Source organism: Diorhabda sublineata, chromosome 5 (genome assembly GCF_026230105.1).
Source record: "Diorhabda sublineata isolate icDioSubl1.1 chromosome 5, icDioSubl1.1, whole genome shotgun sequence".
Lineage (NCBI taxonomy): Eukaryota > Metazoa > Arthropoda > Insecta > Coleoptera > Chrysomelidae > Diorhabda > Diorhabda sublineata.
Window position 1 is genome coordinate 617,536 of NC_079478.1, and position 26,604 is coordinate 644,139.

Here is a 26,604-nt window from a genome sequence, read left to right on the forward strand (position 1 = left end):
TAAATCAATGTAACGTGCAGCTGTGTAAACTTGACTTTCTCAGACATTGCTTCAGCCAATACGAATCGTTATAAAAGGTACCACTAGCATCCCATGAGCCGATCACGCGTGTTTATTACTCTCACTACCGACCGGCCATATTTATAACAGATATTGATTTTTTCGGTATTCTTTTCTATACAAATTAATAATCAACCTATCTCAAGCTTATTGATAACTTAACAATATAGATTGTTTGAACTACCTTATATCTCTTATTATAATAAATGATAAACTTGATATTATATATCAAGATTTAAATTTTCGTAATGGTTATTTTAAACGTCAGTTTGGTTACTCGTCTTCCTGATGTTGCATGGATTATTTTAGCTTTTTAGTCTTTATTGGTAATACCATACACACAGCTGTTGTGGTTAGAAAGATAATTGTTTCCTCGGTAGGGTATTGAGCTACTATAACGTTACCTGATATTTTTTATACTGGGGCAGAGCGGGGTCACTTAATCCGTATTCTGTTTAAATCAATGTAAGGTGCTTACGAAGGAATAATTTAGAAAAAGTTCATTTTAAATCAGTCGATTATTTATTGAGATGAAAAAACTTCAACAATTCCGGTGTTTCCTATACTACATTTTGCTTAAAACAGGCTAATTACCTCATAGACGGGGTTTTTTGAATCACCCAATGGGATCACCAGAACCACTGGGTTATTAAAACATATGAAACATAGAAACAAAAACAAACATAAATTTTGTATTGGGGAAAATAAACCTAAATAGTTTAGTTACTGTCACAGTTCGTGCAAACATAAAATGCACCGAAACCAGAAGTGCAATTATCATGAACCCATTTTGGCAAATAGATACGATGCAACTCACTCTTTTCCTGGGAGACTGACTGACCGAGACCCAGCGCACACTAGACAAAAATAATCACCTCTACACAGTAGCTGGCAGAAGTTCTACTACTTCTTATTAAACTTTTTATTATTTTTCTTAACACAATAATTGGTAATCTTTAAACATCTTCAGAGGAAATATAAATATACAAGGAACTGAGTTTCTAGCTGCCGATACGACCGCATGTACTGTTATATTAGTTCCAAGTTTTCCTGACGTAACAGAACCAGCAGTTTGCTTTCCTTTGGCTGCTATTATTTTACCCGGTTTCAAGTTACCCTGTTGGAACACTAATTTCGTCGATGTTTTATATTCTGGAAGCTCGGAATTGATACTTGTCTATAACTGTACTCAGCTTGTTATAAATCAAATTATATTGTTATCTTTAGCAGTTTTGCGGATACTTAAACCTTCAAGGACTTCATCTACAGCTTATTTTATTGATTCTTTACTAATATTAGCATACTCTGTTTTGTGTAATTTCGCATCCTAAAATTAAAATCTTGTTAAAATCGAAATACACTTAATCCATAACCAAAGGATAATATTAGTGTTTCTCTTTTAGCACTTAACTTCCAATATCACGTGCTGTCCCTTAAAATGGACGACGGCCGGTGACTTATCTAACAGTAGCGGATCCCTCAACCTCCCGCTTGGTTTTATATCACCCCCACCTTGTGCCAGACACTGTACGTGGAGCATTAGACCTCGCAGGTCAAAAGACCCCACTCTGCCCTACTTACTTTTTTTGGACATCTTTTTTCAATTAACATATCAAATACCATAGAATAAAACTACGAAATCTAATTTTACATAAATATTTATTGAATACAACATTCATATTCACATACAACATAGTATGAAACTTTAATAAAAAAAAATTTAACCTCTACAAAATCCAGGTAGAAAAAATAGATCAACTATATTCAGACAAAAATTCATTCGCATTAATGCTAAAAAAAGAATATCAATGGAAATGTTTGGGGTGAATATTTGGGGAGTATTTGTTAATAAATAGTTATATTTCGTGACAATTTAGAAGTTTGTACAAATAGTCAATATTTCTGCCAGCATACTATTTTGTAATGTACACAATTAATCTATTTTAATAGTCTACATAAACTGTATGTTATGGAATCGTTAAACTCTTGTTTTACAACTCGACAACTGCATGGACTACATTGGTGTACTGAAAATAATATTATATATAAATATTGTGAAGAACACGTGAAAGAAAATTTACTTTTAAAAGTTACAAATAAAATTATCATATTTATGTAGGCGGGGTGTCCAAAGAATAATTGGCTCTGGGTCATATATCAAGAACTGTTAAAAGGAAAAAAATTATAACAAATGTAACCACGATAAAAAGTTGGAAATTACTTTTAAAATCATTTAAAAAGTTTAAACTCCGCCTTTACTTAAATGATTTTTACATACTTGGTGAATGATTAACATTCACGCTAGACAATGTTAATTACTAGTTATGCAGTTCTTATAGGGGTTTATAAAAGAAGACGAGAAGCAATATAATAGAAAAAAACACATTTCGATATATTTTTCCATTTTGAGATATCTATAAGTGTGAATTTTAAACATTCTCCATTGAATATACGTAGATTACATATTACGGTTGTAGATGCGGAACGGATTTTAACAATTTCGACCTAATATTATTAATAATGTTTTTGATTAATATGTTGATATTGAAGAAACGGAAATTTGAGGTGCAGATATATAAGAAAAAATAAATGGACCATGGAAAAATCATACAAAAATTATTATTGCTTATTCACCCTCTCAATGACGTCTTTTTGTTACTGAGGGTGCATCATCACATCCTACTTAAGTTTTCCATGGTCTTTTTTCTTAGTTTCATCAACTTTTGTGGGATTATCATATATTTCAAAACTTTACTCAGCTCTTCTCTTTTAATGGTGTCAAAGTATATGAATAAAATTTCAATTTCTATGCATTCCTGGTTCTCTTCTATCACCTTCGTTAACATGTATAAGGCAGCAATAGTTAATCTGTTGTTGTATTGGCATCTTTTCTTCTTTCTATATTTTTATCAGCAATTAACTCATCATGTATTTATTCTCCTTCGCATTTTAATAATTCTTCACTCATTTTATCCTGTCCTGGTACTTTTATATTCCTCAGCTACTTTTATGCTCACGCGATATTTTCTGTTGTTGTTACTTGATCATTTTGTTCTATTCCCCACTCCACCTTGTCTTATACTACTTTGTCTCCTTCATCTTCTCTTAATAGTATGCGTAACGTCCTATCAATGCTTGTTTTCATTTTCACGGAATCCATTCTTTTCAAACTTCTCAGCCTTCTTGTTTTATTGTCTTATTGTACATCGCCACTTTTTTTGTCCTATCTCCTTATTTAATTTCTTTTATGTTGCTGCATTAACATTTATTTTTGTCCACTATTCTTCTATGTTTTTCATCGCACTGCTTCTTTTAATCAGCTTTTTTTACTACCTCAACATCCTCTTCCAATTTTTTATCATTTGCTTCTTTCATTCATTTTCTTTTAGTGATGTACTATATTTTGTTTTATTTTTCCTTTTACAAGGAAATGGTTTGTGTCGGAATGTTCTTCGTGGGTTGCTGTTCGATTTTTTTTTTTTTTTTTTGGCCTCTAATTATCCGTGTCTTTTTATGTAGTTCTTTATGTCGGAATAATTTGCCTGCCACTTCTTGTTTACAATCTTGTTCACCTATTTGTGCATCGAGTCACCTGTCATTTTATTTCCAAATTATAAAACCAGCTCAATTTTTTCTTTGATCCTCTTTCCTGGCTTCCCATTTATACCGTTGATAACATCGTTCCTATGTTTCATTAATTAATTTTTAATATCCTCTTCTTCTTTTTTTTGTTTATTTTTATTACAATTCTTGTCAATTTTCACTACGTTTGTCGTCATTTTAAATGTTTGTTCATTCTTCTTAACTAGTTTTATGAATTATTTTCCTCAATTAAGCTTATATTCTTTTTTAATCTTATCACTGTCTATATATATATATTTATCTTTCTCTCAATTTACTCTTCTCTACATTTATTTTTCACTTCCATTTCTATCTAATCAGTTGCTATCAGTTACTATCAATAACAAAAAATTGAGGTTAACTCTTAGAGCCTGTTAATTTATTTGCATTTTTTCAAGTTTGTTTCTATTATTATACGTGTCTTCTTCTAATTATTATTAATATTTTTTAAAAGTTGTCTTCAGTACTGAGACATTTTGATACGTAAGTAAAACAAAAAATATTAATTATTGAATTTATTTCCATGGTCTGATATTAATATTTTTATGTTTTCAAAAAATCACGAATATCAAGTAATTATTTTTCCTATAGTACTTCTAATGTAAATAAAGGAGTATACACCTCAGGTACAGATAAAAATATTTTTTATTCAGTGGCTGAGCGAAACGCCTATGAAGAGTCAAAGTTTTTCGTGGGTTGAAATCCGGGCAAAAATAGCTATTAGAGAGGTCAGTAGCTTCATAGTAAATTATACAATTATATTTATATAAATATAGTACATTTTGTATATCTACATCCTTATTAACGTGTTCCGTGGTGGTATTTTTAAATTCCAATGCTAAATAGAAATACAATTACCATGATTAAACAGTATGTATAAATAAATATACTATATCTAAGTGAAAACGCATGTTTCAAATGAAAATAAATTCAACTATCTATGGATATAACTCACAATAGTTATTTATGATAAAAGCGTGCAAAAATACTCCAAGCACGAGTATCATACAATATTTTATCTTCGACCACATTAACAAATACTTGTCCTTAATTATATGTATTACATATCTTCGGCTTAATTCTAGCACCTCGTAAACAACAAATACAAAATTTTACAGAAGAGCCAAAGAACGATATAGAACTGATTCTGAAAAGGACATTATGTAGATCCAATAGTTAACCGGAAAGAGTGAAAAATAAATATTTCTTGGAAAGACCTAACCTCAAAATAAATGAATGGATGATTCAATATATTGAAATTATTACATCTATTTGATACAGAATTTGTGTTATTCAAATTCTGTGTAATTCAAAAGACTGTTGTCAATGTAATGTAATTTCCCTAATGTATATTTTTAACAATTCTTCTATGAATAAATAAAGTGAATACAAGCCGAAGTAGAGAAAATAGTATAAACTCGTAACAGAAGGTCATTCCAGCTTCGGCTACTCTCGCTACGCGCTCGTGTCCAAATTCTTGCTGGAATGGAATCGTTACGAAAAATTTAACACTGTTAATTTGAATAATTGTTTTTGTTTGCATCATATGAATATGTATTATGGTTTACTTGGTGCCGATTTCTAATATTTTAGTGTAGATTTATTTTTTGCATTTGAGTGACGCTTTCAAATAAAAATAAATATAAAAATGAAATTGTCAAAATATAGTTAGATTATAAGAATGTTCTTTAAACTTACTGCAAACATCTCTTGCAGTTAAACGTGGCTTCTGATGTTTTATGATGTTAAGGGTCAGTAAATGTAAACTTTCCATTGTCAGTAATAAGCAGAAAACCTTTTTTTTTTTTTAATTACATTAATATTTGATACGACAGTGTATTGAAAAATTCTTGAAACGCTATGTTTGTGACGTTATGATGTCGAAGGAGTTTCTCGTTAGTACAGTGTCAACGGCTTCTATAATATATATTTAAAATGACTCAAAATATTCCAAATTTACTGCCAAAAATTATTTATACATACTTTTATTCATTCGTAAGTAATAAAGGATTTATAAGAATTAATTTGGCGGAAGTTCAAGCTTCAGGTAAATATAAAAAATATTAGAACTCAAAATAATTAATGTCATTTATTATCATATACTTGAACCTTCTCTATGATTCACTCTATTTATTGAGAAAAATCGCATAAGAAGACATTTATCAATTTTGGAGTTTGGAATTTAAAAACTTTTTTGGAAAATGGTTTTCTTGTTATTTGTATATAATGGTACAAAGGTATAAAGGATGATAAATATCATTAATGCATCTAAATATTCTTGATTTTAGATGTCTTCCGTTTTAAAATTAGTTTTCTTAATAATGTTTTGATTTTGTTTCCAAATTTATTAAAAAAATTAATTTTAAAACGGAAGACATCTAAAATCAAGAATATTTAGATGCATTAATTCATCAATTTATTGAGGATAGTTATACAGGGTGTTTCTATATTTGATCGAAAACGCTCTACCACAAAGAGATCTCAATAAATGATTAATTTTGATATGGATAGTTATGGTCTTTTCAGTATATCTACTACGGATAACTTACATAAATCATTCTTAGTCGGAAAGAAAGAAATTTTATTATTATTATTATTATCGATTCGAAAAAATTTCTTTAATGTATATTTCTAAAAATATATATAGGAAATATCGGCGTATTTTAAATTTATAACGTTCATTGGAATAAAGACATTAAATTTAATAGGAGAAACTATTGACCCCGACTTTATTAAATTATAAATAACTACATACTGCCAAGTAACGAAAGTAACTACATCCCGAGCTAATTTTAACGTCAGCTTAATGTAACCATAACGTAAACAAGATACATTTACGATTATTTCAAAATGTTTCCAAATCTATTAAAATCCATTGCCGACAGCAAAAATAAGGATTATAATATTAGTTTAATAATTTGAGGAAGTAATGATGGCAATGACATAAAATAATAGATTTCAAGATATTGTATAAGAAGAATTGAGGTTATAACAGCGGTCGGTTGCAATAAATGCGGCAATGTGGTTGTTGTTGCTGACGATCAACACAATTGTAACGATCGTCACATTTTTGTTAAGTCAATAGTAATATTTTTTTCTTATTTATCTCTACTCAACCTTGAAGAGGATGCTCAATTGGCCAGAATAAATTCTGTGTATTAAAGTTAGTACATTATCTACAAGTATTCATGTAAAAATATTTTTTCAGATGAAATTGGTTTTTCACTGTTTATTACACTCGTGACTAGTTTGAGAAAATCTAGTTTTTCTTTGTTTTTCATCGGATTAATGACAAATATTCGTGATAATTCAATAATATAAAATCATCACATAGTTAAAATGAAATTTTTTTGCTCCAGTAGAAAACCAATAAATAAATTGAAAACAACCAATCAGTACATTTAACTGTAAACGGATTCCATGAGCTTTTTCCACTTTATCACGTTGATTTATTACGATTTTGACGTTTCAAATATTTAATATTTCGAAATGTCACGATTTGGTTGTAGTACTGAGAATATTGATAAAACTTTAGAATAAAACATACCAAAAAATACAGTTTACAGTAAAAAATTTGTATGAAATCATTTATAGACTTGTTCAATGATAGAAAGTATCAATTAGATTTAAATCGGACTGCGTTAATTTTAAGGGAACATGAGAAGAAACGATAGTACGAACTAAGGTCAAAACCATGTTGACCTAACAAGTGAGCTGTTACAAGACAAATATTATAAAGGAAAAAATGTTCGACTACATTAAGTTTCGAAAAAATAACAAGATGGGAAACTGCTACTTTCTTGATTTTTATGTATCAAATCAAAGAACAATGGTTATGTAACAAATCGAGTTGAATATAACCCTGTACTCAAAAAGGTGATTTAAATTATTTCTTATAAAAAAGATCCTGAAAATGAAAACTATTTTATTACTCATGAAAATTGTTCATTAAGTACTTGTGATAATACAAACGATAATTTGTAAGAAATTTTAAATTTATTGTACGCTTTTAATAAAATTAATAACTAAACTTATTGTAATATATATTTATATTATGTTGATACATGAAACTTTTGATACTACAACTTGTTGATAACTAACAAATTAGTAACTGATAATAAAATTCTTTTAATATACATTATTGTAACACACAATAACACTTTTTAGTTTTTAGTCACTTGATAATTATTGCTTTTTCAGTAACTAATTATAAAAATACTGTATTGACTTTTACACCACTATACATCATAAAAAATAAATTATTATATCAAAATATTTGCAAGATCATTTCCAGTAAAGCTTCGTTTTTCAGATGTACTTTCATCTTCTTTGTTACTAGTATCTAAATTATCAGAGACTTTATTAAAAAGATGTCAAAGTTTCGTCGATGTTCCTCAATTTCTCTCACATGTCCAGTAAAAACAAGATTTTTACCCTTGGTCATAGTTTCTGGTTGAAATTTTATTTGATGGCTGAAATCCTGTTTCTATAATAATATCCATTTCTTTGGTTTAACTAAAAATAATATAAAAATCAATTAATTAAGCAAATATTTCCATATCCCATTGAAAAAACAGTTTAAAGCAACTTAACCTCATATATGTTTACTGCATTCTGTTATATATTTTATCATTATACATACTTGTGTTTTTGGCTTCTCAAGATAATTATAAAATTGTAGTAAGTATTAAATTGTCACATTTATTTTTGACGACTAATTCATTACTATTTATCATACTTTTTTTCCAAAATTTTTCTGTTTACTATTGAAAAACGTAATAAAACATGCTTTGACATCCTGCCGTAGTTCATATTCACTGTGGCGCTGCAGTCACACTCGGAGCGAATCATGCTCTGGTAACTTTAATGAGCGTGAAAGTTCACTACATATTCTTATTTCCTAAATTCATCAGAGGGCGCAACACAGCTCCGCGATTGCGCATGGTATACAATTATTTATCGATATATCAGCTGAGAGGTACAGCAACAAGTTTATTATTTCGTTATTACTATTGTGGTTATTATTGGTGTTTAGTAAATTGGATAGTTTGATTTGTGCGTTTATAGTTTTGTGTTATTCTCTCATTATTCGGATTCCGCAATTTTTTTGTGATTTTAAGCTTATTGATTAAGAACTTTTTCAACATGGTTTTTAACTGTTGCGTTAATGGCTGTAACAATTTTTCGTTGTGAAGATCATGATACGTTCAAATCGTTTCTTTATTATGTTTCCAAATTTTATTTATTTGTATGGTTGAAAAACATTAATAAGATTGTGAAAGGGAAACAAAAAGTTGAAAAATCATCAGATAAGATGAAAATATACGCTGCACAAAAATTTGAAAAGCAATTAAAATAATAAAAAAAAATGAAAAATCTCAAATGTTTGAATATAATTTAAGTACCTATCTAGTTATATACTTAGTGTTAATAAAAATATATTGTAGGGAAAGTATTTTATTTTTGCTTTTCGTAATCCAAATAACCTGAACATTGATTTGAACTGAAAATTTTAAACATTCCGCCAAATCTTTAGTCGTTGCTGTTTCCTAAACCCGCAAGGTGGCGCTAGTCGCAATGTTCAAATATAATGTGAACAGTTTCCTATCCCACTATCCTTTATCTATGGAGCGAATACCGAAAGCAAAGTTTTAATTGAAAACGACGATAGCAATGTTTGTCATTAGATTATTCAAAAAATTGATGTCCAAATGGGCCCAAATATTAAAATCAACAAATTATTCCTAAGAATAAATCGTTACAAAACCATTTGCTGAAGCGATTGGCTTGAATACTAATAAAACAATTACTAATCACTGCAATAGATCGACCGCGGTTAGTCGATTGGCCAGAAGTGGTGTACAACAGCAAGACCTTATAAAAATTACGGGTCAGAACAATGCCAACTCAATGAAACCCTACTTGAATATTGTGGAAGAATATCATGATAAAATTATTAACAGTATGCGTATTGCAAATACATTTTCATCAGTTATAGTTTTTCTAATTATTGTTTTGTTAATGGCTCCTTTAAATAAATTGTTTTTGCTCTGTATTTTTTCTATAATCACTGTAGGGTTCACGCCAGCATGGCGACATAGCAACAATTGTCGCCAAATCATCAAGAAATGTCGCCAAAATCAGACACATCGACGACAAATTTGTCGCCCAAAATATTTTTAAAGAAACCTATGTTTTATATTTACTGTGCTGTTTTTGCATAAAAGAATTTATATATGCCGTAAAAATATGTATAAAAGTGTGTGTAGCATGCATATGTTATTTTTTTTTACTTTTGTCTACCACGTTATATTTTTGAACCACTAAATCATAACTTAGGTGGGCCTTTTGGACATTCTTTCACTACTTTGTCTAAAATCTCGATTTATTTCTATAAATATGTACGAATATATACAAGTATTTCAAAAGTTAGAATATGTTCTGTAATTACTTTTTGAGTACTTTCAAGAAGCCGTTATGGTAACGAATGAAAGAATAATCTCACGATTAATTACAAAGTAAAAGTATTCATAAAACGAAGGTAATTGATACATTGCAAAGGTTATGAACAGGAAGATAAAATAATCGCATAGGTAATAGTTACATGATTATTGCGGAATAGTAAATTTTGAAAAAATATTAAACGCTGTTATCCTTTAATATTTTTTTCAAATTACATGTTATTAACAAGTTTTTGAATCATTTTAAACGGAAATTTTGTATAAAAATTAATAATAGAATTGTGTATTTATTATTATATATTGAAAAATTAACCTCGGATCTATGTCAACCTTCTCCTCTAGAAAAAGTTATCGTATATTGTTTCCGTGTTTATAATTTCGTTTTATTCCTGTCTAGATGAATTTCCGAGAAATATTTTGAGATTTTTGTTTTGACGTTACGATAAATTAATTAGCGTATCTGCAAATACATCGGGATATTTATAAATAAAATTTTGTAGAAAGTATCATGATTAATGTAGTGCACCTTTCACTCATAAATTACAATCATAACAAATTACTAACTGCAATTCATATTTTTAAAATTCAATTTTGATAAAAACAACAGCGTTTATTAAAAATTACGGTTAAACCATAATAATTAAAGTTCGGAAAGGATGAGGTTTGACTATTATTTTCACAAATCACCGTTTTGCAGGATTACAATAAAAATGACTAAATTATATATAAATATATTTGAACATAGCTTTGCTATATCTCAATGTTATTTTGCCAAATGGTAAAACAATTAAAATGTAAGCAGTTTAGTTGATAGTTGTGAAAACTGAATAATATATGTAGTATAATTTAATAATATTATTTGTGAATCAATAATTTTCTATTCATTCCAAATCAAGTACATTATTTCTCTACGAAACCAAATATTACCGTACAAGCAATAACTTAATTTGAATAAAAGCTGATAAACTTGAAGTTTATTTACGTTTGTTGCTGGTTGTCAATAAAGAGAATCTTTTTCTTCAGCCCCACTTAAATGTTTTCGAATGCAAAGGTATCTCATGTGTAGGGACATTGAAGTCATACCTTCTTCTCCCACCTAAGCGATTATTGAGAATCATAACTTTCTATCTTCGTCTAAAATATATGGCGGGCCACTTCTATATTATACTTACTATGTTTCTCAAACATGTTGGAGATCTTATTAACAGTACCCTGTGAAATATGATATCCTGTATTTTTTTATTGAATAATGCACACACTTCAATTTATCTGTTTTTTTGACAATTAATAAATTAGATTCAATTCAGTTATACACAGGAATGCTAAAAACTGATCCAAAATATTTATCAAGGCAAAAACCCGTCGAAAAATACGCTTTTTTCTTTCTTAATGTATACAACTCATAATCTTTGCGTTTTTAATGAAATTCCAACTGAATTGAAATTATTTACAAAAAAAAAAATATCATACTATATCATATCTCCTCGAATTTCTCATGAAAAACTAACTACGTTTTCTAATTATCTAGAATGCAGTATTATTCCCTATTTGAATTTAGAATAATTCCCTCCACGTTTGTAGTCGAAATGACATTTATTATGTCAGATGCGAATGTAGACGATTGAAATCTAGCTTCAATATCGTGTGAATAATAAGGCGGTAATGTACGGCCGACGAATATTTTCGTCGACTGCACAACGAAAGTTCGGAAAGAGATACCGCTCTAAAGTGTAAATGACCGTTGTGTAGCTAAAGACATGAGACGACGTAGAGACACTTTTAACTGAAATACAGATGTTCGACTCACTTTTGTTGCGCGCGACTGTCCGATTAGGCATATTCATTCATAATCAGGTTCTCAATATTTTCCTAGTATATACAATTAATTTCATGAATTCTCAACACTACGATGAACAATACTGTCCAACAATTGAAGAGTTTTGCAAGTTTTACCTTACCTTCGTTGTAACCGTCATCTATGTCCAGGCAGAATATAACTTTATCTTTCTTATTCCATGTTAAAACGAAATCAAATTCCAAGCTTGTATTGACATTTTTATAATAAACATGTACGTGAAATATATTTGAGATAAAATAATATTTACTGGGTGTCTGGTTTCTGTACCACTTTAATTTTTCAAATAAATAAATGTGATTTCGTTCGAAATATAATCACCATACAAATATATCATTCCACATTCATTCATTAGTTAAAATTTTTATAATCCTTTAAGATGTCGAACGCCATGTGGTGAGCGGTCAATACCAGACTACAGAGCCTAAGGCGGTCAAAAGAAATTTAAAAATTGATGAATTATTAATATTGGCGTTTTTTAGCTTAACCTATAAATCATGGTGAAATGTAAAATTAAAAAAGATCCCGATAGTTTGAATTTAGCAAAATGTTGCACAAAAGTTTCTGCATTCATACTTTTTTTATAAAATACAGCGTTAGCACCTTATATCCCCGACAGGAGACATATTCTCGGCGTTGTCGACAAAATAAACTAGAAGAATATCATAACCTACAGTTTTAACTTTTTGGAGATCTCGCCATTCCATAAAAATTTGATATTCGTGTTCACATCTCGACCTGGATTTTGGTATTAACCAATCAGCACTGGCTTGTGCTGCTAGTTCTAATATGTTTTAAGAATATTTGGATTTTCTTTCAAGCATTTTTTCCAAAATTAATAAGAATTAAACTGACTGAAAATAAAACAATAACTATAATAAATATATCGTCGCTATGGTAATGTTAATCGTGTTTGGTTAGGTTTTAAATTTAATTCTTATTTTTAGCGTTGTTTTCAGATATCTATAATAAAAATTATCGTTCATAATACGTCCAGAAATGGATTTTTTCGTAATTTTTCACACGAAAGTTCCGAAATCCGAAATCCTCATATCCAGACTCTTAATGAAATATACTATTTGGAAAAACGTAAAAAAAATTGACGTTTCGAACTATTTCGGTCTTTATCAAAATACGATTTGACATTGACAACCTGCACGATCATATGAATCAATAGATCACTTAAAATAAGTGAACTAATTCCAAATAACATTTAACAAAAATTTGACAAAAATGTCTCATTATCATTACCCACTTTGTAGGCTTGATACCTCCGAAAAGGGTGGTGTGAGAAAATTTTATTATAGGAAAGAGCCATCATATGAAATTTGTGATCACACATCTCAATTATAAATAAACTATAACTGCTCTTTTAGTGACACCTAGTTGCCAGAGCTAATTTTAACGACCTCATATTCTGTTCGTAGGAAAAAAGGTTAGTGTTGTAATCGTATGTGATTTATCCACTAAAAAATTCGCCAAGTATTAAATTTGTGTTCTGTATTTTATATACATACGATATTTTACGTCAACTAAACAAACTGAAAAACTACTCAATTGAGAGTCAACCTGCTATTACGTAGTAGTAATCTGTTTAATAATTGAATAAGATTTATTAAACACTGTTGTGAACGCACCTCGTATATATGTATATTTCTTTCTTGTTATTAATCTGTTTGCCGCATATACTGAATTTTGTTACCATGGCAACAAGCCGTATTGTGGTTTCTTTTATCAGACCTTTTTTTGCTTGTCTAGTCCGTTAACAATGGGCCGTAAGATAAATAGAAAAAGTGTAACACTTGCTTTTTGGCCTTGGTAGCGTGCGTGTGATTATTAGTTCGCTACTATCTTATAATATATTTATATATTATGTATTTTGGTTGATGTCAATTAGCAAGAGTGTATAAATGTTTTAGTTTCAATGTACAATTTAGTTAAACAGTAAATACAGTCCACTACTTATTGGTTTATAGTTTAATGACGTAGTAAAGGTGAATAAGAAGAAAGTTTAGTGTTTTATTTGCCATTACAAATGAACTAAAAATAACGTAATTAGGAATCTCCTGTACAAACACATCATCATCTCCCACCATCCTTTACTTTTTTGTTTCATTTGTGGTATAATGCAAATCTAAATTTAGGCAACTCTTGGTGTTAGATATGTAACAGTAGAGGCGTGTATACATTTATGAAGATTGACAAACATAAAAAATTGCAAAAAAGCAAAGACCTGATCAATTTTCTCGTAGTACAATATTATTAGTGGAAGCAATACACATTCATCTCTTATTTCTCCTATTAATATAACTATTACTTAATTAGAAATAAATTCACCCAGAAAAAATGAATAAACACTGAATCATCATTCCACTTTATTAACGCAAAATATGTGGGGTAAATGGAGACATTTCAAATAATTATGCAGATTTTTTGCACTTTGTATCTCAAGGAACATTTACTCCTATAATCAGCAGTTTTAATTAATTTATAGTTTTCGAAGTACTTCCTTATTAATCAAACTTTACTCCATTTAATTTAATGTGCGAATACATATTTTTTTGTTTTAGGGTTCAGAGAATAGCAGAGGAACGATGAGCTCAGGAGCCCTTTTAAGGGGCTACGGGCCACGTGCCTAACATTATGAGGGAAGAAGAACTTGAAGTGGCCCTGAAGGTAATACAGTAATATCTCTGCTTTTGCTAAAAAAAACTTTAGTAAAGAATTCTAAATATAATATCACTTGTTTAATAACAACATTCGTCATGTGAGAAATACGTCAATTAGTGATTTAAGTCTAACTTGAGCGGTCATATTTTCTACTATTAGAAATGTAGATACATGTTATGTAAGCCAGTTTCACGTTATTGCGCCTTTTCAGCACAATGGATATGCCTTTCTCTTCAAAACATTCAATCCGAGCAAGTACCAAGTTACGAACTTCTTTAAGACAGACTAAAGTTGACCAAACCTAAACTATAAAACTCAGTCTGACTCTAGTATATATGGTATACATAAATTGATAATTTATGAATTTCTGTATATAAATGAAACACTTTTAGGTATATAGTTTTAAGTGACAGCTCTTTTGATCCTATTTTGAAGAAAAAAGCTATTTTTCACTAGTTATATATTTTAACGGATGTTGAATTATTCTCCAGAAATCATGTACACACATTTTTGTCGATACACACCAAATTATAATTTTGATCATTACAGAATATGGAAATAGTTTCTATTTATAGTACCTACTTATATAGTAGATATAAAAAAATTGAATAAAAGTATTTTTTAAGCCAAAATTGTATCAAAATATTTTGATACAAATTTTCTTAAATCTTAAAGATGGTTTCAATACAGTTGATGGTGAAAAACTTGAAAAATTATGGGTAGAGAAATGTAAAGAATAGTTGTTTGTATAGAAAATATTTCTTCCAAATAATTATCTCAAAAATCAGCTGTTGATTTGAGTATAAATTATTTGTCATAGATTCTTACGTTTAACCTCAAAAAGTTAATGTTATCAATTATGGTTGTAATGTTTGAAAAAATTGTTGATCAGTGGAATATACATAGTACTACCATAAAGTATGAACAAGTTAAATAACCCATCTCACAACTTTCTAAAATGTTATTTATTGAGCAAAAAATATAAATGAATAAAGTGGTTTCAATAATCTGACGACTGCTCTCGTTGATGTCAAGACTATTAAGAACACACTATGTGTGTATATGCTCTATTATATACTAATCTTATTGTATACAAAAGGACACTTGAAATCGCTTAAATATGACCTTGACTCTCATTAGGAACGGTCAGGTACAATAAATCTGAACGAATACAATAGTAACTCGAAGTTAAATAGGTAGATTTATGATTCTTAACATTAATATAAAACAAATATTAGGTTATCCGAGACAATACGTTAATGGAGGGTAGAATAAGGGATACATGGTATCAATTAATATATTATCAACAGATCGTAATGGTTCCCATTATCACATTGTACATGATTTTTAATTTTACTCAATAGCGGATTTTTTAGCTAATTATTAGACAGTTATAGTTTCTATATGACCAAATTTCCTTCTAATTTTTGTACATAAATGTTCACAATATTATTCTTTTTCAGCTCTCATAATCAACATCTTAAATAATTCTTAAATACTTGTAACATTAAAATTTTTTTAAATATTTTTATTTTATCCTTGTCAGTTCTATAAGATTAAAGTAATGATTCACATCCCTAATAAGATTTGATAGATCATGAACTGCGGTCACAGACTATCAAATAGTTATGAAAATTGTGAAAGTAAGTCAATGAAAGATACTATTATGGAATGACAAAAACTCAAACTCTGTTTCATTTAAAAATTTAGATCATTATTTAACTCAGTATGATTGGAAATATCACCAATTCTCAATTGTGTCATGTATTGTCATAATAAAAAATAAAACATTCTGAATGACTAATAATTCATCATCGTAGTCTTAAGTCAGAAAAAATCTTTTATGAAAAGTTATAATTAACGTCTAGGCAGATATATGTGTCAATAGCAGTACTGAGTCGATTTTATTAGATAGAAGAACTGCAATAGAAATAGAAAATGTAGATTTTCATCATCTAAAATTTCCACATCGGTCACCTGATCATGCATAGATCATACTTGGAGTTACAAAAAGCCATTAATGACCAAAATATATACGCTTTTTAGAGATATCATTATTTTTTTTGGTTATTTAGGCTAATTGCTTTTGATTGTATGAAATATGAAAATAATTTCCTACCACAGCAGTTAACAGAATGAAAATGAATTTGATATAGATTGTTTATCTTAATTGTAATGTTCAGGTAGATTAATATTGTTTTTAAAAAGTCGAAAAGGTTTGTAAAGTACAACCTGGCCGTTTTTATTGCGTTTCAGGTGAATTTATTCTATCTAAGAAACCGTATACTACAATTGAATAACTCGAAGAAGTATATTTTTTTATTTCAAAATTTAAGATCAGGACAAAAATGAACTGCACATATTTTGTGACAGATGTAGAAGTCGGTATTCCCTGGGCTGCTGGTGGAAACATATAAGTTAAAAGATTAAATGTATTTGAATATCATGAATTATTACTCATTGATATAAGTGAAAGGTATTCATTGTAATTAGGTATCTGCCCTTTAAAATTCAACCATGTTCACCAAACACTAACCCCTTAAAACTGGCCAACCGAAAACAGTAATTAATTATGAAGTAGGATCCGTCTGGGACATTATTGAAATAAATTTTTCCTTGATAGATGCGGGTTTCTAAAATAGATAAGGTTTCATAATTTAATGTTTGGACAAGTATTATCGGCAATTTTAACGGAAAAACTATTTAAATTTTTTGATCAATCAAATAGCGAAGCAATAAAAAATGGTTTCAGCAGGATGGTATATCATAACAATTTAATGCTGCTGTTTCAAATTATTTTTGGAGAGTATTTTCTTCAAAGTTTTTAGAGTACTGAAAAAAAGCAACAATCCTGGAACTAAAAATAGAAACAAGAAAAATGAGAGCAAAGCTTTTTTCATGCTTCACTTTCTAAAACGAAAAGAATAAATGTCTAAATCTGATACATTATTTACACACTCCACAGACAAAAACCAACTAAAAAGTATTGTTAACTAATTATTACCGTATTCGTTCTATTAGCTTATATTTTTTCAGTTAAAATAATATCCGAGTATAAACACTCTATAATTGTGTAAGTGAATCAAATTATACAACGACCAACAGTTGTTTTAAAGTAGATGCAATTATACGAGGAATGTAAATAATGCCGTTGTCCCGTAATCTCGATAAAACGTTTTTCATGAACCTGTTTCTTCATATCATCATATACATCCGTCTGGAAACGCGTTTGATTTATTGAACAATACATTAGGCCATTAGTGATTATCAAATTTATTCAACGATCACTATAACATAAAATATTCAATATTTCAATGATGTCGAATACCTTTTAATGATCACATTAAGGTGTAGAGCAAACATAACAAAACTTGTTTCATTTCACTATCTGGTACATCTACAATAAAGTATGTAGACATTGTCGCGTTTGCGAAAACAGAGTGATTGTCTTTATTTTATGTGGAATTTTATAACGAAATGTAGGCTGCTTAAACAGCATATACGTAGATATGCATTACTTTGTTGAAAAAATAGAAGATGCTGATGTCAGGCAAATGAATATGAAGTCTGTAAATCTGTCATCTGTCATAAATAAAGGTTTCTCGGCTACGTGCTGCTTGCATTCATATAATTTCGCAATTCTACAAAAAGCTCTTTCCAAGCATTATGCATATGAAATCAATGGTAGACTCCATTATAGAAATAAGATTGCTTTTGAATGAATAACGGGGTTTCAACGCTTTATATTATAATAATTATTTTATTAAACTTATTTATTGTCAAGTGCGCATGTGCAAGTGATGTTTCTGGTGTACGCAAAGCGTTTTGCGTTTTAAAATTTGCAATCTGTAGAACTCTGTAGAACGTACATTCCATACTAAGTTCGGTTGTGATAGTTCAGTGATGGAAATAACAGGGAATGACCAACACTTAGTGAAGAGATTCATTGACAGCTGTTTTCAAGGAGTTAAATAGTATATTTTCTAAATTATATATTCGATTATGAATTTTTAATGGATGATTACGTATGAAATATAATGTAATATGTAATAAAACTAGCTTAATTTAACCGAGATATTATTACAAAAATTATTGGGACTTTTTTGTCAACAGTAAATATTTTTTTATGGAGTTTTATATAAAAAGTATATTGAAAATATAAAAAAAATACGTGCATATTCTCTTTATAACTGGTTTTATTCATGGTGCCCTTTGGATACATTTAATATGAAGTTGATGCTAATTATGTCGAGAATAAATATATAACACCAAAGTGGACTAACTAATATATTTTCCGAGCTTTCGAATACTTATGTATTCATCATTTGGGACTGAAATTATGGTAAAATAGAATATAAGAAGTATGTATAAAAATAATAAAATTTCTAATTACAATTATTAGGATTTTTTGTAGTTTTGAATCGTATTCTTGTAAAAAAAATTAAAATTCATAGGTTTTTAAATTCAATATTCAAAGTGACGTTGATAGAAATTCGATTAATTGAAATATTGATTCTGGTTACTTTAGGAATTTTTAATAGGTTAGGTTATGAATGACGTTGAATTTTTATAGGTTAGATAATGAAAAGTTTTAGTGAATGATGTTCAGTATTGATCAAGGAGGTGTTTTGAGACTAATACTGAACCTGTTATATAGTTGTGACACCCCTGTTACAGAAAATGTTAAATTAGCTACATTTTCGTCAAGATAAACAAACTCCCAGTTACCCCAATCGATAAGATGATCTTATATATGAAAACGGTCAAATATCTAGGATTACATCTGGATACGACACAAAAGCGACAAGAACATATCAAAAAGAAAATAGAGGAACTGAAACTTGGATGTGAAAATCGATATTAGTTACTAGGAAGAGGCTCACAACTTACTATTGAAAAATAAGGTGCTAATATACAAACAAATAATCAAATCGGTATGGTTTACAGCTATGGGACTGTACAAGTGAAAGTAATTATGCTGGCCTACAAAGAATCTAAACAGAATACTAAGGAATATAGTTAACGGCCCGAGGTATGTCCGCAATAACGATCTACACCGAGAACTCCATATAAAGTCCAAGAAGAGATAAAGAAGATTGCTAAATGTCACGAAAAACGACGTCACAGTAATTATATTTTCAATACTGGTTCAACATCTTTGAATAATTCACAGTATTATTTTGTTTCTTACTTTTCTATTACGCAAGTTATATCAAACAAATTGGATTGGATAATCTCTTTTTCCAACTTTGTATACAATTAATACAATACAATACAGATATTGTTTTTCATAAGGATATTTCAAGAATGGAGTAAGTACTTGGAATATAAATTAGTGAGTGTAAACTGTTTATGTTAAACAAGAAAATTATGCATTAGATTACAGAATTTTGGCAAAACAAACTGGAGTATAATTTAATTGTTTCACATCTCATAATAGTATATAACTGTCATACTGTTGATAAATATGCAACAAATCAATTAAATTTATGTCTTGGAACCAGCTGTACATTTAGAAATTTGTTTTTCTATGGAAATTATAGCACTGTAAAGAACAAATGATTCGAGATCTGATGAAAAGAAATATTTGTAGCTGTCTGGAAAATGCTCATTCTAATTTTACTAAAGGTAATAATCTGCCGAATATTCAAATTACCATTGTTGTACGAACCTCATACTAGACGGAATGACTTCAAATTTTGTTTCTAATGGTACAATTACTATCCAAACTTTATTTTATTCAATTTATTAAAGTTGCACATAATAAAAAAACCCTCTTTCATCAATAATAATTCACACATACAATTAACTATTATGTATGTGTCATGTTTCAGTTTTTAATTCAATCAATTGAAAATATAGGCAGACTGAAATCACTAATAAGTAATTTTCCGATCATTTCGAATCATATTTATCAATATTCCAAGTCATCACAATGCAGTGTAAAATGCTATTGGATTGTCTATTTTATTGATTGGTGCGTGTCTGATTCCTTTATTCACGGAAGTAACAAGAATCGGCTCCGTACGTGATATTCATTTGTGGTTTTTGTATAAAAATTTGATCTTTCTAAAGCCATTTTATGATGGTCTATATCAGCGTTACTCAGGGTACTCCTCAGAGTAAAGTGGAATTTATAACAACACTATACGTGGGCGGGGCTACGAAATGAGAAGTGGGAGTCGAAACGCCCAAAAGTTGTGGCTTTGTGGCAATCGAGCACCGAGATGTATTTTGTGTTTCAAAAGGTTTCACGCACGCCCGTTATGAGGTTTCTCAGCCAATTTTTTGATATTATTTGATACGTTAATCCTCTTGAGGAAACTATATGAACTCTGCCTATTAAATGATGTTAACCAATTGCAACAAATTGCGTAAACACATTTTTGGATCATTGACACAACTACTGGAAATATGTATTCTAATCTATTTTCAATATTACTGAGACTTTTATATCGTGATTTGAGGATTTCAACACAATATTATGGAACGTGTAACCAAATCAGTTATTCGTAAGTTTTAGTTTGTTTTGTTACAGTGAATCTGTGTTGACTTGAGTAGGATAACTCCGCCAATTGTTCTAATTTAGAGAAATACGGAGAAAATCCGGTTAGAAAATAATTTGTTAATTAACAACTGTCTATCCAAATACCTTTCGAAACCAGTAATATTCGTCAAATCCAAATAACGGAACAAATATCTTTTGAACCCACTAATGTTCGTCGAATCCAAATAACGGACCAAATAATATCTGTCGAACCCATTCAACAACACATATTTTACCTGGCCTTATAATCTTTATAGCTAAACACTAAAACATTTTAAATTAACATTAACTATATTAGTTGGTTTTTCACGAGTCACGAAATTACTACTTCTTCCGTATAATTCACTAGTTGTATCTCTTGGAGGCGAAGAGGATTAATAGGGTCGAGTCGACGAACCTTGCCATTTTTATGTAAACTATTATACTGCAATTAACTTCGGAGATACGAATGCAATCTTAGTAGATAACACCATAATATTAAACAAATTAGTATAAAAATAATTAGGCAACATAATAAACAATGCAGTTAATGAGGTAGTCTAACTCACGGTAATATCATTACTGTTTAATAATAAACAATAGCTAAAAAAACTTGTAAACAGTTAAATAATTAATAAAACTAAAATAAATAATTATTAATATGATAATAGTGAAATGACTGACATTAATGTCATTGTCCTAAAAGCGTGAGGTGATCAACATTACTTAATGGTTTGTATAAGCTATAAAAGTGTATCATTTATTTACTTCTTAATTTAATTCCTTAATTTTGTGAGGTTATGAGTACAGAATATGTTAGGTCAGTCTGTATCGATGGTATTGTTTGGTTTACAACATCCTTGTTCTTTGATTATGGAAATATTATTCGTGGTATTTTGATATTTTAGCAATGCTAAAAGTCAACAACGCCCTTAAGACGATGGAACAATTATAGACAGTGTCTGTATCCACATTTGTATACAAGAAGGATCCATACAAGGCATTTATATTGATTTACCAAAAACTTATAGTTATTCTCAATTTAATTTAATGTTAATTTCAATTTAGTTTTAATTTTAGCTGCATAAACCAACCTTTATCTAAGTATAAGTTACATATTCTGAAGCATTGAACACAATCTATCTCTGGATTTCTGGAGTTTTATAAATACATTTATAACCTCACACTCGGTTATATGCAAAATATGACATTTTATAGTATTCAATGTTTTTTGAGACACTTTTAACTTTTTACATTTCTCCTCCCTCCTTTGGTGTTGACTTCATCCTCGAAGTCTCTGAGAATCTGGATTTGAGAAAATCTTTTTCGATTCTTTACAGTGACTGTTATTAAAATGGCTAAAATAATCAAAATTGTAATTAAGGAAACAATACTGAGTCCTACAGAAAATTGCGGCAGGAGTGGAATTGGTTCAATGGGTTGAACTTGTTTCGAAGTTATGACTATGGTTTCTTTATAAATATATTTTTTTTCTTTTATACATTGAAGTTATAAATCATTGTCTTTATAATAGTCAAATGTCTAATTTATAAATATATTTTATTCGCAGGTGGTCATCGTGGGTAATGGTGGGGTGGGCAAATCAAGCATGATCCAAAGATACTGCAAGGGGACTTTCACTAAGGATTATAAGAAAACTATAGGTGTAGATTTTTTAGAAAGACAAATAGAGTAAGTATGAAGATTTTGTTGAAAACGAATAGCATGCATTTTAATTGATTACTGGCACCTAGTTACAATCGGCACTCTATAAGCATTTTCTACATACAGGGTGATAAAGTTCATGCCTCTTTTGTCCTTTGAGAAATCAATTTGAAAATTAGAGTAATTATAGTATATTTATTTCGTTAATTTTCATTTATTATGATACAAGGTGAATAAAAACACTAGTGCATTATTTTCTCGGTTTTTTCCAAATGAATCACCCTTTATTTTATGTGAATATAGAAGAGTACTACCAATACACTTCTTTTTGTTATCGAGCATTCCCCATACTTAAAATAATTAGTTCAAAACATTTTATCATTGCTGTTTGGTATTGTTGAGGTTGTATTGCAAATATACAGAAAAATCGAGTATATTACAAATAAATTACAGGAAGAAAACAATGAAAAACTATCCTATTTACCAAATTATACGTACACGATTATCATTACGAAACATTCCAAAATTTATTCCGTATTCTCTCCATCATGTCATCCCTTGTTGTTGGAGGTATTTTGTACACTTCATTCTTAATATGACCCCAGAAAAATGAGTCCATGTTATTGAAATCCGCTGACCTTGGTGGCCATCTTCAAGGAAATAGTTTATTCAATTCACCATTAATGAATTGATTAGCGTGAGCAGGCGCCATCAGTGTGGATTTCTTTCATTAAAAGAGGTAATTGGTTTACTACAAAATCTAAATACATCCCAGCATTTAAATGTTCCTCAAATTTGAATAAGATGGATAGTTCTCATTGAAATGCTTTGTATCATAATACTTATAAGGGCGTGAATGTTCATGTATAGTTATTATTTTACCCAATTTATATTACAATTATTAAAACTTCAGAGTAGATGGCGAAGATGTTCGACTTATGCTGTGGGATACTGCGGGACAAGAAGAATTCGATGCCATTACTAAAGCTTATTATAGAGGAGCACAAGCCTGCGTTCTTGCCTTTTCAACTGTAGATAGAGATTCATTCGAAGCTGCACATTCTTGGAAACTTAAGGTAAATTGAGTCATATACTGTACGGAAAGATTTGTCATTTTTATTTAATAAGAAACAGTAGATTTAAGCCACTATTTTCACTCTAGAATAATAGAATGGATAATTCGTTGAATTCTTTATACTAATAAATATTATACTAAACTTCATAAACATTCATAAACCATTTTGGTAGAATATAAATAACAAAATAATCGAAGATACTAACATTTTTTAGAATTTTCAAGTAACAAATAGAAAAAATATATTTTTCAGATCATAATTACAGAGTTTAGCGATAATATTGTCACAACTGTAATGTAATTAGTCCTAACTCAAAGTTACTTGCCACTTTGATCTTATAATACCCTGGTATCAACCTTCAACTATGCTTAAGTAACAGACAGAATGTTTCCGGATATCCAAAGGAGCTCTGCCTATCAGTGGTATTCGAAATAAATGGATATAGTCACAGGAAGGTTATCTGAAAATTTTACAGACTAATAATGGAACAAGACATTTTTTTCTTCAATTTTCTACAATTTTTATCTTCACCATAGTATGTATGAGTAGTATTTTCTGGTTATTGTTTCAACCTGAAGATAATCTATGAACACAAACCCAAGACTATCTCTAAAAACGGTCTCCAATACTTTTCTGGCTGATGAAACGGTATTTGCCTTTTCCGAAACAGATTCTCCATTGCAATCCACTGTCTTGACTCTTTTGTCGTTTCAGATAGCTTATGCATGCAAAATACTTTAATAAAAATTATGGCAAATGCGAATTTTTACTGATAACGTCTAGTTAGTACACTTTGGTGTTTAATTTTGCCACATTCCAATAGTTATGATATTATACAATAATAATTAGAAATTGAATTATAGACTGCGTTATTCTCTGCTCGAAAGTAGTGAAAGTTTTGGTGTGAACTATAAAATTGATACTTTTATTTATTCACTTTGTTCACTGACGTGTAATATTTTTGCTAATAAATAATAATGGCTGCTTTTCATGGGAAACATAATGAGGATAATAATAATTTGCATATGAAAATACAAAATAACATAACACAATCAAAGTTCTTTGTTTCACGGAAATACTAACTGAAACGACTGACTAATTAGATATCAGTATGGTATCTACAGATATTGGTATTTTTTTAAACATTAAACAGAAAGTAAATCATTCATATTAATACTTTCACTAAAGTTATGAACCTACCTGTTTCCTATATATATATATTTCCTTTTCAAGTTGAAAACTTCATATTAAATCCCTCCTCCTATACCTGAACATTTTTCAATACATTTTTGAAATTGCTCTCTAATAATTGATCGAACTGTGACTTTGACTTTGTACAGATAAATTCTGTTTGCTTTATGAATTCTTCGTAAATGTGGTATACTTATGTTGTAATTACACATTTTTGACATTTTGGATTGAAATTAAAGCAATTAAAGTACCTGCATCATATCATCACAAACATTTATATCTTTCCTCTCATAATGAGTGCTTCTTGTCGTAAAAATCCGTTGATCAAACGCCAAGCAGTACTTTTGTTCATTGTAGCATTTACTATTTAGATACCTTTCAGCGAAAAAAGTAATAACCACATTTATAACCTAACCTAACCTAACTATTTACTCCCATTTTTATGTTTACAGGTAGAAAACGAGTGTGGCGAGATTCCAACTGTGATTGTACAGAATAAAATCGATCTATTAGATCAAAGCGTTGTCAATCCGTGAGTATTTTAATGATTCAAATACCTAAGTAATTACAGTGCTATTAAATCTATAAATAAAAACACCTACACAAGCTATTATACCACATATTAAATTATTTTCGTTAATATTCATGTTTTTTTTTGGTTAAAGTACAAAAAACGAAACCTTCTGTTTGTAATACACTGGGCCAAATCATTTACATTTTACATCAGGGATTTCAATCCAAAATTCCATCTGTTCAAATACACTTAGAACAAAATAGAAGACTTAAAAATAATTTAGAATATTCTCTAGCTATTTATGTAATCTACAGAAATAAGTATCGTAATATGTTTCTATTCAGATTTCATTCAAGTTATTTTCTGTTTTTATTTTAGAGAAGAAGCTGATCTTTTGACCCGTGCATTAGGGTGTCGACTTATTCGTACATCCGTGAAAGAAGATATCAATGTAGCAGCTGTTTTTAGACATTTGGCGTCAAAGTGCCTTGCAGAACTTCGAGATCCTCGAGATAGTGATTATTTCACACCTACCACTACATTTCACGATGCTCTTACCATCAGTAAGTATAACTGGGTACAAAAATCATCATTTCGTAATCTCAATCTCAACATTATGTTTCCCGTTGAATGTTATTTGCACAAAGAGTCAAGTAAAAGAAGAGCAATAGTGAATGTTATTTGTGGTTTTACTTCACCATATTTAAATCTAATAAATATTGATCCAAATCAATCACAAGAATTTCATCTAAATAGTTTTCGTATTTAACATAGAGCCATGGGGGTCAGGCAGTCTGTGGGGCAGAAGTTATACACTATGTAACATTTGATTGATTGAAGGTGTAGCTATTCTGCTATCTTTATCAAACTTACTAAAAGTTACTGAATTTAAAATTTTTATATATTCTCACATTACATCTGAGCTATCTTGTATAGTGTATTAATTAAACATGCATTTATAAAGA

General features: G+C 29.4%; 2 protein-coding genes and 2 long non-coding RNA genes across 4 annotated transcripts in view; all 4 read left to right on the forward strand.

Moving 5' to 3' along the window:
* The window catches only part of LOC130444344 (uncharacterized), a 58,629-nt gene extending 35,778 nt beyond the window's left edge, over positions 1 to 22,851 (forward strand). The window contains exons 4-5 of the mRNA XM_056779431.1: positions 14,568 to 14,673; positions 22,764 to 22,851. Of these exons, the coding sequence (XP_056635409.1) occupies positions 14,568 to 14,636 (69 nt within the window). The 3' untranslated portion in view covers positions 14,637 to 14,673; positions 22,764 to 22,851. The remainder of the gene's footprint in view (positions 1 to 14,567; positions 14,674 to 22,763) is intronic.
* On the forward strand, positions 6,688 to 7,556 carry LOC130443726 (uncharacterized). The gene is made up of 2 exons (XR_008909874.1): positions 6,688 to 6,844; positions 7,334 to 7,556. It is a non-coding gene; the product is annotated as an uncharacterized LOC130443726 (long non-coding RNA).
* On the forward strand, positions 14,641 to 23,943 carry LOC130444345 (ras-related protein Rab-23). Its single transcript, XM_056779432.1, has 3 exons — positions 14,641 to 14,673; positions 22,764 to 22,885; positions 23,772 to 23,943. Exons 1-3 carry the CDS (start codon positions 14,641 to 14,643, stop codon positions 23,941 to 23,943), a joined length of 327 nt encoding a protein of 108 aa, XP_056635410.1.
* Positions 23,944 to 25,377: 1,434 nt separating this feature from the next.
* Positions 25,378 to 26,051, forward strand: LOC130443725 (uncharacterized). The gene is made up of 3 exons (XR_008909873.1): positions 25,378 to 25,515; positions 25,578 to 25,657; positions 26,018 to 26,051. It is a non-coding gene; the product is annotated as an uncharacterized LOC130443725 (long non-coding RNA).
* The last annotated feature ends 553 nt before the right edge of the window (positions 26,052 to 26,604 follow it).

Bases quoted from the DNA above. Each gene is read 5' to 3' on its own strand.
- LOC130444345 (XM_056779432.1), top strand. From the start codon at position 14,641: ATGAGGGAAGAAGAACTTGAAGTGGCCCTGAAG. The intron at 14,674-22,763 runs GTAATACAGTAA...TTTTATTCGCAG, and splicing joins AACTTGAAGTGGCCCTGAAG to GTGGTCATCGTGGGTAATGG. The intron at 22,886-23,771 runs GTAAGTATGAAG...TTAAAACTTCAG, and splicing joins TTTTTAGAAAGACAAATAGA to AGTAGATGGCGAAGATGTTC.